The following is a 15,020-nucleotide window of genomic DNA, read 5'->3' on the forward strand; positions in this document are numbered from 1 at the left end:
GTTTGTTTAAAATCACAGTTTGCATGCACATACACAATTTAAAGTTCAAGTGAATTATTTGTGTTACTGTAAGAACATATCAGTTCATAAATATAATATATTGCAGGATAATCTTATCTGTAATTGATAATGATGGAACATTTGAAAGTTTAAACAACTCATGATACTGCTGTCAGTGTGTGTTCCTTGTCTATTTCCTGTCCCCCTCCCATTACCCAAGGTTACCAGAGGGTACATGTGTGAGTAATGGGAGGGGCGAAGACTTCATATAAATAGACATTGCTGACAAACTGAAAAACACTACCGCCCAGTGACAACCATACAAAGAGTTTGAAATGGCAAACTGAGAAACATAGATTTCTACAGAAAAAGAGCGAGAGGAAATGAAACAGGAAGTTAGCATAATGGAGGATGTTAGGATACAAGACCATATGGCACCTACTGAAGTTTTCAGGCTGAAGATCAAAAACGAATGCATTCGAGTGGCCCTGGCAGAGACCCTCTGCACGTTCATCATGATGGTAAGAGGTTGTTCATTTTGTAAGAATTCATTATTCTGCTTAATAGTGAATGATTAGCATTTTCAGTGCATAAAAATGTGAATAATTGTCAGCATGTAATAAAGCCATTACATTGTCATGTTGTCATTGTAATGCTTTGGATCACATGCCCACAGTTTGCATGAGTGGTCTATAGTCTGACACTGCACTGGTGATTGAGGTCAGACCATGTGCTACATAAATTCTATTCTTAGAAAGATTGGCTTTGGCATACGTTTTCCATTGTTGTCAGGTGAAATCAATGTGACCATGTTAAATGCAAAAAACTTGACCAGTAGCAATGCTATGTAACTGACCAGTAATAAAAAAAACCTTTGCAAACCTAATAATGTTCTATATTCAGTATACAATTATAGATTTTATTAATATTATGAATTAGCTTTTATTTTTAAAAGCTGATTTTATTTTTTCAATTTTTTAGTAGTTTTGTTACATGCTCTTGTAATTTTTATTAGTTTTTGTTCAATTTAAAATTATTTAAGATTCATTATTTTTTATTTCAGTTTTAGTTTTAGATTTTATTTATTTCCAGTGAGTAATGTTATTGCTTCAATTTAAATATATTTCAGTTAGTTGCCAAAGCAACATTTCTAATTTTCATTTAGTTAAATCATTTCATTTAGTTTTTCATTGAATATTTATTTTCATTGTTTATTTGTTATGTGCTTTTTTAAATTTTAATCGTTTTTGCTATTTTTAAATGTTAGTCATTTTTATTGTGAAATGAAAGGTAAAGTGTGTCATTTCTGTGCTAGAAGCAAAAGGAAATTCAAAAACGTTTATTGTTTCCAAACAGTTTCACAATTGGGGAAGAAATACTTTTCTCCCTGGAGGGGTTAAAAATGTCCATTACTAAAACTCAATTTAATTTTATTTCCAATAACAAAAATGTTAACTACAATTACCTTGTTTCTGTGTCATCATGGTCTCTATACATGCAAAACTAAAATCAATACTTCATGTCAATGTATTTATTTATTTGATAAGTAGCCATGAAATAAGTTTTACACCAGGGTTTATTTTCCTATAATTGCTGCATCTATGAATGTTCAGACAGTCCCTGTTTTTGAATTCCAGGTGTTTGGCCTTGGCACTGTTGCACAAGTGGTCACAGGAAATGGTGTTTTTGGAGAGTATTTCAGCATAAATGTAGGTTTTGGGCTGAGTGTGGCTATGGGTGTGCATGTTGGTGGAAAAGTGTCAGGTGAGACCCTCTTGACCCCCAAACACCAGATCAGAGTTCACTGTTTTCCATAATGACAAAAAATCATGCAATATGTTTTACTCTATCACATAGGAGCTCATATGAATGCAGCTGTTTCATTCACAATGTGCGTGTTTGGCCGTTTGCGCTGGAAGATGTTCCCACTGTATGTTTTTGCCCAGTTTCTGGGTTCCTTCCTTGCTGCTGGGACCATTTTTTTACTTTATTATGGTGAGCAAATACTCATCTTCTTCTGGAGTTATTTTTGTTATTAGTCTTGGAGTGAGTAGATCAGATAAACTGAGGTTAATAAAGGTTAATAAAGGTTTCTTTGCCCACATTTGTGCTGTGCTTTATAGATGCTATACATCATTACTGTGGGGGCAATTTCACCGTGTCGGGCCCCAAAGCAACAGCTGGGATCTTCGCTACATATCCAGCACCTTACATCTCAATCTACACTGGATTCTTTGATCAGGTATTCTGAAAATGAAAATAAATGCTCCATAATTAACTATGATATGAACCAAAAACATGATAGTGTATAAGAATAGTTGACCCAAAAATGAAAATTTTGGGTGGACTATTTCTTTAAAAACTTTATATTTTAAAATCTCTGAATCAGGTTCTGGGCACTGCCATGCTGTTGCTGTGTCTGATGGCTCTGGCAGACCAGAGAAACCAGCCGGTCATGTCTGGAGGTGAGCCTGTGGGTGTGGGGCTCCTGGTGCTCCTCATTGGTGTCTCTCTGGGGAGCAACAGCGGCTATGCCATCAATCCAACACGAGATCTGGGGCCGAGAGTTTTCACACTGATGGCAGGTTGGGGCATGGAGGTTTTCAGGTGAATTAATACAAAATCAAGCTATGAAACACTCTTTAATGGGTGTATTTCAGTCAGGGTTGATTTTGTTGATGATTTGTAACACCTCCTGTTTTTTTTTCAGTCACTAACCCTTTAACTTGTGGTTTGAATTCCTGATATGCCTGACTTAAAACCTTTTGTTATGTTTTGCTGAAATGTTGATAACAGGAATAGTCACAATTATCAAATCAGATCTGTAACTGGAAAATATTTTCAGTAGCATGTCTGACCTGAACTTGGTAAATGATTTAGTATAACTCAAAATAAAGTTATTTTTATGTACATTAATAATTATAAATGTTTTAAAGTGAAATAAAATGAAAAAAAAAAAATAATAATAATAATAATAATGTATTATTTTACTCAAATGTTTATTAAAAAAACAAATGTTATTTTTTTAACATGACTTAATAATACATTAATTAAGAACTGAAACCATTCATTATGATTTTGCTCAAAAGCTGATAATAAAAAAAAAAAACAATTATCAGATCAGATCTGTAACAGGAAAAAAATAATTTAAGTACTACACTTGAACTTGGGCCATGATTTACTATCACAATAATTTCATGTAAAAATAAAATTAATTATTTTAAAATCATTTAAAGTAACTAAACATAATAATTAAATAAAAATTATCTTTTACTTTTACATCATTCAAATTATTTAAAAAGAAAAGAAAAACATAATTTAAAAATTAACCAATAATACACAATAATGCCAAAATGCATACCACAGTATCATTTATTTTTTACATTTTTTTATATTAATTAATTTTAATATTACTTAAATCAACTTATTATTTATCGACTTTAGTAACATAGCAGCATAATTTGATTCAATATAGTTCAAGTGTTGTCTCATCTTATTTACAGGGCCGGCAATGGCTGGTGGTGGGTACCTTTGGTGGCCCCCTTTATTGGTGGAGTGACTGGGGCTTTAATCTACGAAGCATTTGTAGAGCTACACCACCCTGATCTTAAGAGGACTAAGACACAGTCTGCAGAAGATCCTGAATGTGTTCCTCTGGAAAAGTGCAAGAATGGCAGTACAGAGATGTCTGTCTGAGAGTTTCACCCGCAGACCTGCTAAATTTAAGGACCAAGGATAGTACAGGGACCAAAGAAGAAAACTGACATTTCCACTGGGGACACCTGGAAGTTTACAGGCATAACATGAGACATGGATGCCAGTCGAAAAGCCTATGGGTTGCATTTCTCAAGCCAACTATCTCAGTCTAGTGTGACTTCTGGGTTATATATGTAGGAATAAGCTATCATGACACAGGATTGTTCCATCTTTGATCTTTAATAAATATTGTGTACATATACAGACTCATGGACATCAACAGATATAATTAAGCAGCTTGTGTGAGGTTAAATGCCCAGCATGAGCTTAAAGTACAATCAACATGGCTATATGAGAACATTCCATGGGCATTTCCTGGGACACTGGGGTCATCGTTTAGTCACACTGTGTTTCCCTGAGACTCCCTGAGCTTTTGCTGTGCTCCCGCCGCTCACTGGGACCTGTGCTGCTTGCTTCTTCTTGGGAGTGGGTGGCTTGGCCTTGCCACGAAACGCTATGGCTGGGTCCAGTTTGTTCAGTAGAGGTTCACCGGCCGTATCAGAATGAGAGTCACCATGGAACGTCAGGGGTTGGTAGAGGGCGGCCCATTGCTGCATCAAGGAAATCAAAGGAGAATTTCAAAAAAATATACATCTACGTTAATTTAATTTGTTCTGGCTGTAAAAAAGCAAATAAAAATCCAAATTTTGTATCAACATTCATTGTATATGAATATAAATGTGTTAAAAATATAAATGTTTTAAAACATTGTATAGATATTAGTAAAATTAAAAATAATAAAAATAGTCATTCAAATCTTCTGTTTAGATAGATCTGAATAGATAATGCTGACCTTAACTTGTGGGCTGGGGCCATACGGAGTGAAATTATACTGCCACTCCGTAGCCCCAGATGAGTGATCATAAGCCGGTAGTAGGCAGTGAAGGAGGGGGAGAGATAGTGCCAGAAAAGTGATCGGTCCAAGAACCACACCTCACACTGCTGGGCCATTAAACCTACACAGAATGGGCCAGCAGACACAGGGCCAGATGGCAGATTAAAATGATATGAAACCTTTTTGTATGCTATCTCTTTATATCTTTCTGGATTAATTGTGGGATGCATAATCACCTGAAGTGCAATTCTTGTAAACAAGGCAAACTTTGCCATTACCATTGCAGAGGTCCAGCTCAAAGATGTGGCTACAAGAATCAAAATTAGGTTTTTCAGGGCCATCCGATTCTAAAAACAGAAAAGACTCTAAAGTACATATTTTAAAATCAGATGTATAATTCATGCAAATTTTACTGAACAAAAAGGCATGTAAAAAAATGACTGTAAGAAATTCTCACCCTATAAGTCATAATCGAAGTCAAGATCAGCTAAAGTAGGTGCATTGGGGAGGGAATATACATTTGACTGAATCAGGGGGCGCAACTGAACTACACTTCTGATCATCATGCAACCCACTGGAACCACTTCATCTGTAAGACATAAAGCATGTAAATTTACTCTTTTTTTATTTATTTAAGCATAACTACAATATGGAATCGGAAAATTATGTGCAGGAAAACACTGATCAGATTTGAAAAAGCAGCATAATAGGCATACATTTAAAGCATCATTTACAGTTGATCCAAACTATAATGGGTTTAAGAGATCAGTTCATGCTCACTTTCCAGCTTGGTGTTCCAGGCAAGCATGAAGCCATCTGTTGTGAGATAGAAATCTCTCAGATCTTCCGGCAAAGCACAGTTGTTTTTCCTGGCAAAAACAGGAAAAGCACACCTGATGTAAATATACCCACATCAAAGCTTCGCTTTGAGAATATTCTCTGGTAAACTGTAATTCCTTCATACCTGCTCCCAGGAGAGAAGGCATCACTTTTCTGCAGGGGGTTTCTCTACAAATCTTACATCCAGCACACCTGGGTGGGCTCTCTGTCAAACACATAAATGCAATGCACATATATGCATAACCAAACACATTTAATCAATCATTAAACAAGAAATAAAACTCCATTTGGGCATTGATAATTGACCTGGTCTGCATTAGTGCTTAGACAGAAACCTTAATGAAGAAAAACAAACATATTAATGCACCCTAAACTGCTTTGGTGATTTTAGATGGTCTCCCAGTCTGGCCAAGCCGGTCATCAGCTGGCCTCCCACCCTGACCCCCTAAAACCAAAACAAACCCGGAGCCTATTGTACGATGCGGTTTAGAATTATTAATATTAAGCATTGTCCACTCACCCAAAACCCGAGTAATACCGAGGGTGATTCTGTCTACAAACCCCTTGCATGTTTTGTAATCTTTTACTTCCATTCCAAAACAACACAAATACTTCTATGCCATTGATTCGCTCGCTGCATTGTCACACCGACGGATGCTGCTGAGGTTACCCATAGACAGTAAAAGAAAGGTTACCAAGCACGCAGAACCAAACACTGAGGTCCTCCGCTTCTATTGGCTGAGAATATGACAGATGAGTAATTTGACCAATAGTATCCTAGATAGGAGGGCACGGAAAGTGAACGTTATCCAATCACACTGACCAGAGATGAAAAAGAGGAGGAGCTTCTGCGCGTAATCTGGAAGTGGCGGTTGTTTCAGTATGGCGTCTGTTGCTGAGGGCGCAAATGGCAATGGATTTTACTGGATTCATGACAGTATCCTTAAATTTTTCCGCGTTTTTGTTCAACAAGTCTGTTTAAATTAGTTATATTAATATGATTTAGCAAGCGTAAAGGTCAACCGTGTACCGTGGTCTGTGTTTATGAGAGAAGGGAGGCTAATAGCTTATTAGCGGATTTTCATTGTCAGCTTAACCGAACTCTAACGTTAGTTTTAATACATAAAGCTGCAGTTGTTGTGACAATACAATTACTGTACTGAATTTCATTTATTTTATTAGAAAGAAACGTAGGCTGCAGAGAATTGTAACCGTTTTGCAATGTACAAGTATATACTTCTCTTAAATGTACTACAGTATACTTCTTCAGTACTACAGTAAAATTCATGCACATACATTACAATGCATTACAGCAGTATCACATAAGCCTAACTAATTTTACAACGTAGACTGGAGTAATTCTGTATTAATGCAGTCTTATTCTCTTCAATATTTTTTTAGACCTTAGCTGATAGACTTGTGTTTATGGTAGGCATGTTGCTTCTGTTGTGTTTTCTTTAACTTGCATAGAATCAGATGAAGAGCAGCCCATGGTTTTTGTTACAGGTGAGACTTGGATTTATGACATTTTTAATGTTTTAGACCAGGGATTCTCAAATCTGGCCCACGAGATCCACTTTCCTGCAGAGTTTAGCTCTAACCCTTATCAAACACACCCGAGCATGCTAATCATTGTCTTCAGAATCGTTAGAAGATCACAGGTAAGAGAGTTTTATTAGGGTTGGAACTAAACTCTGCAGCGCATTGGCCCTCCAGGCAAGATTTAAGGAAGCCTGTTTTAGACTGTTACTGTCAAATATTAAAATATCACGACTTGTTCATCATTCTAACAACTCATGTTTGACATTTCAAAACTGTCACTCCCTTCCTCTCTTAGGGATGAGCAAGAATGCCGGTCTGAAGGTTGGGTCTGCAAATAATACAGAGGGAAAGATAAAAAGAAGAGCTAGTAGCATGGATAAAAGTAGGAAAAAAACAGAATTGCATTCAGCAGTGCAAAGTGCTGAGATGATGGTGGGTAAAGTTTCAGATCAGAAGCTGCCTTCTGTTGTAGCCAAACCCAAAATCACTACACCTGCACCAGAACCGGACCTGCCTTCTCTCACTTTAGCTCAGGTAGGCATAATTTACAGTGTATGTGAGGTGAAGTGCCTCAGTTGTCTGCAGGGATGCAAACTTGTCACCATTTGCCAATTATCGTTGTTTTGAAATAAAAACAACAATGCTAGTGTGGCATGACACAGCTGAAGTAGAGACTGTATATACTCATGCTAAAATCAAATGAAAATCCACATTTTAAAACTGACATTTTTTATTATTTTTTTTTTTTTTACACCGGATGAGTTTGCAATCTTGTGTCTGTAATTAATTCTATAGATGTGTGGAAATAAAATTTAAAAGTGTCTGTTCTGGACTATAGCCTCTCTTCAGCGCTGCTCAAGCCAAAAGTAAGCCATCATTGAAGGATCTCTGCCCAGAGGACAAGCGTCGGATTGCCAATCTCATCGAGGAGCTGGCCAGGTAAAGCCTGCTCATTATAGTGATCTGATACTTTTTTAGACTGAATGAATGATTACAGTAGTCCTCAAGCCAATGTGATTTTCTGTGCATAGTGATACAGCTGTGTATGTGATCTGTTTTGTTTGTGTTTCTTTTCAGAGTTAGTGAAGAAAAAGAGGAGTCTGTACAGAAACTCAGGGATGAACAGGAGACCTTTGAGAAAAAAATCCAACAGCTAGAGCAACAAAACCAACTCATCATACAAGAGAGAGAAAGTATCCTTTTACAACAAGTAGGGAAGCGGTGAGAATGTTCTGGTCGAGTTTAAGTTTTAGGCTTTGCTTTCGTGTAAATTAAATGTTGTCATCAATCACGCCAAATTAACACTGATTACATTATAATGGCAAACGATTTATAAATGTGGGAAATTTTCAGGGATCATACACATTTATGGTTATGTGAGTTTCAAATTATTTGATTAATGCACTACTGTTCAAAAATCCTCTTGTGCTCACCATGGCTACATTTATTTGATTAGAAATATAGAAAAACAGTAATATTGTGAAACATTATTAGAATTTATAATAGCTGTTTTCTATTTTCATATTTTAAAATTTAATTATTTGATAGCAAAGCTGAATTTTCAGCAGCCATTACTCCAATCACATAATCTTTCAGAAATAATTTTAATAAGCTGATTGCTCGGGAAACTTCTTTTTTTATTTTTAATGTTGAAAACATTTGTGCTGCTTAATATTTTTTTGGAAAAAATGATGAATAAAAAAAGGGTTTAAAAGAATAGCATTTATCTTTTGTAACATTATAAATGTCTTTGCTGTCACTTTTGATCAATTTAATGCATCCTCACTGGATAAAAGTATTAATTCCTTTAAAAAAAATCTTACTGATACTTTTGATTGGTATTGTAAATTTGAATGGCAGGGTAATACACAATGTGTTGACTCCTATCGGTCTGAAGAAGGTGAAGGTCTGCTTTGTAAATTAGACTGACAGGGGGCAGTGTTGTCTAAGCATTGGATCTGTGTTGTTTCATCGTGACTGCTGTAGGAGCAATGTAACCACAGGACGTCATTGAGACAATTTTTGAATTACATTTGAAGGGGTGAATATTCACTTTCTTTGGCATTATGTGCCACATTGGACGGCACTAATATTGAATCTTTTCATTGAAGATGAAATGGACTTTATTTGCAGCAGTGATAGCGTGAAATGTAACAGACAAATGAACAAAGAGCATTCACACTGTGTTACGTTTAATATTTACTATTTTGGATGCCAGTTTTTGAGCTCAGGGACCAGACCCGTCCTTGGTTTGGGTTGAACTGCTTTTAATTTTCGTTTGAAATTGAAAGAGCTGGCACCAATCACACGACTACTGGGAACGGCGTGGGTTTCTTCTCATGCCAACCTGTCATCCGGCTGGCACATCACAAACTTCTCACAGTTCGGATGCTCCCTTTCTTTCCTTGCGGTTGTGCCAGCTTTGGTGTTCTTGCTCTGGTCAAAAGACATGGCGAACCATCAGTTTCATCCAACATTGTGAAATACGAAGAGCAATTGCAGGCTGCTAAATTGCAGATTTGGCAGGCGAGCTCAGAAATTAGGCGAGCTCAACTCAATTAAATGCACTTTGGCTCCACGGCCTGGCATTTCCACTAAAATTCAAAACTCCATTAAAAAGAAATTGTAGTGCAAGACAAACTCTATGAAAGCCCCCTGCAGAGACAGGATGGTCTCTAAAGGTATCAGACAGATGCTGGCCCACAGAGCTGTTCTTAAAGGTTAAGAAGGACTCAAAAAGACAAACTGAGTTATGAGGGTCTGTGTAGAATAATTGCTCGCATCGTCTCCATCTCATCTGCCAGGATCACGATTATCAAGAGGAAATATCTCCGTAGGAGGGGGAAAAATTATAAGTTACATTCTGTGCGTAGGAAGAATTTAAAGCTCGTGCACAGAATGAAAGTAGAATTTTCTCAAGCCTGTCTTTGGCATTCTACACCACGTCTCTGAGCGGTAGATTCTATTACAGAGAAGCTCGCAATCTTTGTTCTTCACAAGGAATTCACATCAAGACGCATGGAAGACACAAAGGAGAAGTTGAATGCATTCATCAATATCATTAATTTTATTGAAGTTTGCATGATCGCTTTTCTGAACGCCGTGGCTGGATCAGAGGAGCACAAGTCCTTTTGTAATAGTTTGTTTGACTAGTTCTGGATAGCTTAGGTGGGGTTTAGACCCTCACAGAAATGCCACTTAATCACAAACCCACTGCTCGCATATTGTTTATGACCAATTAGTTTTGTAGACACACTAATAATTGGAAGTAATAAACCACATGCTCGCAGCAAATGAAGTCTCACAATATATAAATAATCAAATCATCAGTGGCTTGGTGAGTCACTTTCGCTGTTATTTAAATCGAAGTGTGAGGTCGTGTGAACTGTCCTCCTATCGATTTACATCTCAACCTACACACGCGGACCATCCGGCTGAGAGGCCCCGTAAAATATTCTCCTCGGCGCAATTTTGTTCTACCTCGAGGTGGATTTCATTATTTTATTTCTGTGCCGGCTGACAGGGGAGTGAATCATGTTGACAGCGGCTGTCTGAAATATCGAATGCAAACTCTGATTTTGTGTATTTTTGGATGGGGGGTGGAGACGCACCATGCCTGCAGCTTTCTTTTCTCCTGATGTAGGCCCTCGGAATGAGCTCTGATTGGCCGGCAGCCAACAGAGGTGCTTGCGCTGTGGGAAGCGGGAGAGAATCTTATCAGTCCCGCTCCAGTCGCTCCAGATTACCAGGCGCTGAGCGTTCCCACACGCCCTTCTGTTAATGTATTAATATGTGTGTTTACGCCCAACCTGTCTATCGGAGTATCAGAAGCCTCTCGTCAGCTGCGAGGTAGATGCCTGCGTGCGATGTGCTCTATCTACGAGACGGGCTCTCCGTTCTCATTACAAATGAGAGGTCTATTTATGGTAAGAGTCCTTGTTGAACAGTTACTCATTTCATACCTGCTATTACACAGTGGTTTGACATCCAGCTGTCATGAAGGACAGTGTTTGTTGGCAGCTCAGGATTTGATATCCCCTTGAATCATTTCATTTTAGACAGTCAGTGATCTTGAATGAGCTACAATAATAAACCAGATGAATTTAGCTTTCCACCTACGGTACAACCTTAACAAGGACTTAACAGTCAGTTTAAGTCGTTGAACTTACTTTTTGTGATCTGAACGTCTACATTTACATTTAGTAATTTCGCAGATGCTTCTATCCAAAGCAACTTACAAATGAGGACAATAGAAGCAAACAAACCAAAAAAAGAGCAATAATATATAAGTGCTGTGACAAGTCCCTGTTAGTCTTTTTTTTGTGAATAATAAATAAAAAGAAAATGACTAGATAAAATAAGAATAAAGAACGCTTCTGTTAGAGGGTAATTTTTTAAATAAAAGTAGGTAGAATGGAAAGTGCTAGTGTTAGAGGGTTAAGTTTATATATATATATATATATATATATATATATATATATATATATATATATATATATATATATATATATATATATATATAAAAAAACAAGTAGCTTGAATAGAAATAGAATGGAATCATATAATAAATAAAAAGAAAATAAGTAGTTAGAATAGAAGTAAAAGAGAGAGTGCTAATGTTAGAGGGTCAAGTTTTGTTGGTAGAGATGTGTCTTTAGTCATTTCTTGAAGATGGCTAAAGACTCAGCTGCTCGGATCGATTTGGGCAGGTCATTCCACCAGCAGGGAACAGTTAAGGTAAAAGTCTATGAAAGTGATTTTGTGCCTCTATAATGCACCATTCACTTGTAGAATGCAAGCTTCTAGAGGGCACTTAAGTCTGAAGTAGTGAATTCAGGTAAAGCGGTTCAGAGCCAGTGGTTGTTTTGTAGGCAAACATCAATGCCTTGAATTTTATGCAAGCAGCTATTGGTAGCCAGTGCAAATTGATGAACAGAACAATGACCTGAACTTACATGGGTTGCGTATGTACATTACCATTTAAAAGTTTTGGCTTCTATGATTTTTTTAGTGTTTTTGAAAGAAGTCTCTTCTGCTCAACAAGGCTGCATTTATTTAGTCAAAATGCATTAAAAACAGTAGAATTGTGAAATATTACACTTAGAAACTATATAGAAAAAAGAACTGTTTTTAGACAGTTTTTAGTATTTATAATGTTTTGAGCCCAGAAACAGCTTTATTCTGCTTCAATAACCAATATTAGGGTAAAACAAAAGCAGATGGAATTTGCAAATTTGATTCACCAGAGGCCTTTATATTGCATTTCTAATTACCATATGAAACTTGTAATTGGGGGATATTAGAACCACTCACAAAATTGCCACTTAACTTAAGTTTTTATAGTCGGATATATTTAATACTTCAATAATTTGAAACTGAACATTAACACAGAGTTGGTCATTTGTAGTAATTGTATGGCTAATTGTAATTACAGACTTGCTTCTCATTTAAATTGACAGCATTGAGTCAGTGGTATCGGTCAATAATTTTTTTGTATTACAAATTCACATGTATGTGTGAATACTGAAATGTAGTATGTAATTTAGCAAAATTTTACCAATTTAAGATGCAGGCTATAACATGCAACAAAACAAACTGAAGGGTTTGCGTCATATTGCTTGGCAGCTGTGAGGAGATTATTACACAAAAACTATATTACTTTATTTATTTGACATTAGTGCCCTGGTTATTTCTTAAACCAAGAAGCCACTGTGATTATACCACTTCATATTGACAACCTGCTTCTTCCATGGTAAAAATCAGTTTTTAATACAAAAAAAAAGTGATTTTGTATTTGTGAAGTTCCATTTTCTTTGTGCAGTATTCTGGAGATTTTAATACTAGCCTTTGTTTTAAGGTGAGATTTACCACGCTTATCTTATGGGTATTGGATTGAGAGGCTGTTGAGCAGAGGCTGGATTTAGTGCATATTGACATTGTAATAACGGAGATATGAGGACAATAAATAATCTCTATAACGTTCTAAATTTCAGTCGGTTTGATCTGTGTTGCCCCTTTTGAGTTCCTGGGCCTTGAGGTATTATGATGATCGCTGAGCGGTTGTGCTCTACAGCCAGGCTGATTATTAAGAAGAAAAAGCAAAAAAAAAAAAAAAGCAGCTTTCCATTATTGCTTTCCTCGTTGGAAAATTAGATCTACTGAATGGATTTCTGCAGAGCGTGTGAGAGTAAGCGAGCGTACGTCACGCAGTCATTAGTCGGCGCAGTTGCTGTGGCTGTGGTTCTGCTCCAGATCAGTTGAGTTCTGCCCAATGCTGCAAGTGTGCCAGCTCTCTCTGTCTCACAGCCTGGCATCCTGCCGACCCCTGCCCAGCCAGACCCAGATGGAGGAGTGTGTGAAGCCCTCGCCCCAAAGAAACACTTCTATCTCTTCTCAGCAGTGCTGCTGTCTCTTCTTGCTTTCTTCTCTGTCTATGCACTTTTTCAGAAAGTCACAAACATGACTCCAGGTATTGGCGGCTGGGATTTTGCCAGAGAGACTCAAATGTCAGGAGCCAGAGAAGAAGTCCAACCGGTCTCCTCCTCTTTTTGATATAAGAACACTGGGCAACCTAACTCTCAGTGGAAGAAATTTTTAATGCCAGTTCTTTTTGTAGCTTTTCCTGTAACACTCTAACTTGAAATTGAAATATTTATTTTAGGAAGTTTAGATTGTACCTGTCCAGTTGTATTTGGTTTTATTTTGTCTTTGTCTTCTCCAAAGCTTTGATACCAATTCAGATTTTTCTGCATTTTTCTGAAAAAAAGGTCAGATGATGAATGAATTGCATACAAACAAATGTTCCTGACCCACCAAAAAACCCCCCCCCCCCCAAATCTAAAAAACAACAAGTTTTTTTTCTTCTAAATGATAACCTGTATTTTTACATGAATTACTGTGGTTTTATACCATATTTACCATTATTTAGGTGAAGTCGTGGCCTAATGGTTAGAGAGTTTAACTCCTAACCCTAAGGTTGTGGGTTCGAGTCTCGGGCCAGCAATACCAAGAATGAGGTGCCCTTGAGCAAGGCACTGAACCCCCAACTGCTCCCCGGGCGCCGCAGCATAAATGGCTGCCCACTGCTCCGGGTGTGTGTTAGGTTGTGTGTGTGTGTTCACTGCTGTGTGTGTGCACTTTGGATGGGTTAAATGCAGAGCACGAATTCTGAGTATGGGTCACCATACTTGGCTGTATGTCACGTCACTTTCAAAACTTTCACTTTCAAACTCTTTTTCAAAACTTTCAACTTTTTTTTCACTTTCATATTCAGTGTTGGTAATTTTTGTCAGTTATATAATTAAATTTTCACTGCTTTTTTTTTCTTACCAAAACTGCACGATACCAATTCTGATGTTGTTTTCATGGATTAAAGTTCTCTGTCGCTACGACGGATTTCCGTTAATTGTAGCAAGTCTATGACGGATTTCCCTCAACTGGAAAAAATGAGGGGAAAAGAAAAATGTAGCGCGTTGTTGTTGTTCTGCCAATAATCATCCCTGCCATGACTGCAGCTTCTTAGTGACAGTGATGCCGCTTGCATCATTCACAGTCGGGTTGTTGGCAGAGAACACAGAGCAGAACTTGAATTTCGGTGCGGGATTGTGGCTATTAATAACAATTCTACTTTTTCCCGCAGGTTCTGTGTTCATAATGTGATGACAGATGAAGGAATGTATAATTTGCATGTGTTTTTGAGTCTTGAGAACTCACTCGCGCGCTCTCATTTTCTGTCTGCCATTACAAAGGTAAAAAGAAAATACCCCTGTAAGTCACTTTAGTCACAAGTCACCCCTTATTAGGAAGGCAAATTTTTTATCAGAATTTTTGATTATTGATCAGAAGGTGCTCCCAAAAATTTTTAATTAGGAGGACAAGCGCTCTTAAAAAAAAAAAGTAAGAGTAGAGCCATGTGTAACGGTATATTGAGTAGGTCTTAAAGAGACAGCAGCCTAAATAAACCTCCTGCTGTCTTTCATTATACAGTGAAGACTACCCAGTGTTATTTTGCAGCTGAATAGATTAAAGGGTTAGTTCAGCCAAAAAT

General features: G+C 37.3%; 3 protein-coding genes across 4 annotated transcripts in view; 2 read left to right on the forward strand and 1 right to left on the reverse strand.

The window, feature by feature from the left end:
• Positions 1-235: 235 nt before the first annotated feature.
• On the forward strand, positions 236-4,414 carry aqp7 (aquaporin 7). Its single transcript, XM_042748075.1, has 6 exons — positions 236-521; positions 1,638-1,764; positions 1,858-1,995; positions 2,124-2,242; positions 2,390-2,607; positions 3,504-4,414. Exons 1-6 carry the CDS (start codon positions 384-386, stop codon positions 3,694-3,696), a joined length of 933 nt encoding a protein of 310 aa, XP_042604009.1. The 5' UTR covers positions 236-383; the 3' UTR covers positions 3,697-4,414.
• Positions 4,086-6,001, reverse strand: tpgs2 (tubulin polyglutamylase complex subunit 2). The gene is given in 8 exon segments (XM_042747853.1): positions 4,086-4,307; positions 4,550-4,599; positions 4,602-4,712; positions 4,828-4,938; positions 5,049-5,180; positions 5,372-5,460; positions 5,557-5,636; positions 5,993-6,001. Coding segments are annotated over 8 exon segments (804 nt in total).
• Positions 6,002-6,247: 246 nt separating this feature from the next.
• kiaa1328 (KIAA1328 ortholog) overlaps positions 6,248-15,020 on the forward strand; it is a 28,066-nt gene continuing 19,293 nt past the window's right edge. The window contains exons 1-5 of one of the 2 annotated variants that reach the window (XM_042748072.1): positions 6,248-6,368; positions 6,902-6,937; positions 7,269-7,507; positions 7,812-7,912; positions 8,051-8,166. In XM_042748072.1, the coding sequence (XP_042604006.1) occupies positions 6,314-6,368; positions 6,902-6,937; positions 7,269-7,507; positions 7,812-7,912; positions 8,051-8,166 (547 nt within the window). In that variant the 5' untranslated portion in view covers positions 6,248-6,313. The remainder of the gene's footprint in view (positions 6,369-6,901; positions 6,938-7,268; positions 7,508-7,811; positions 7,913-8,050; positions 8,167-15,020) is intronic. The other variant, XM_042748073.1, reaches the window with a different exon arrangement.

Source organism: Cyprinus carpio, chromosome B21 (genome assembly GCF_018340385.1).
Source record: "Cyprinus carpio isolate SPL01 chromosome B21, ASM1834038v1, whole genome shotgun sequence".
NCBI classification, from domain to species: Eukaryota; Metazoa; Chordata; class Actinopteri; order Cypriniformes; family Cyprinidae; genus Cyprinus; species Cyprinus carpio.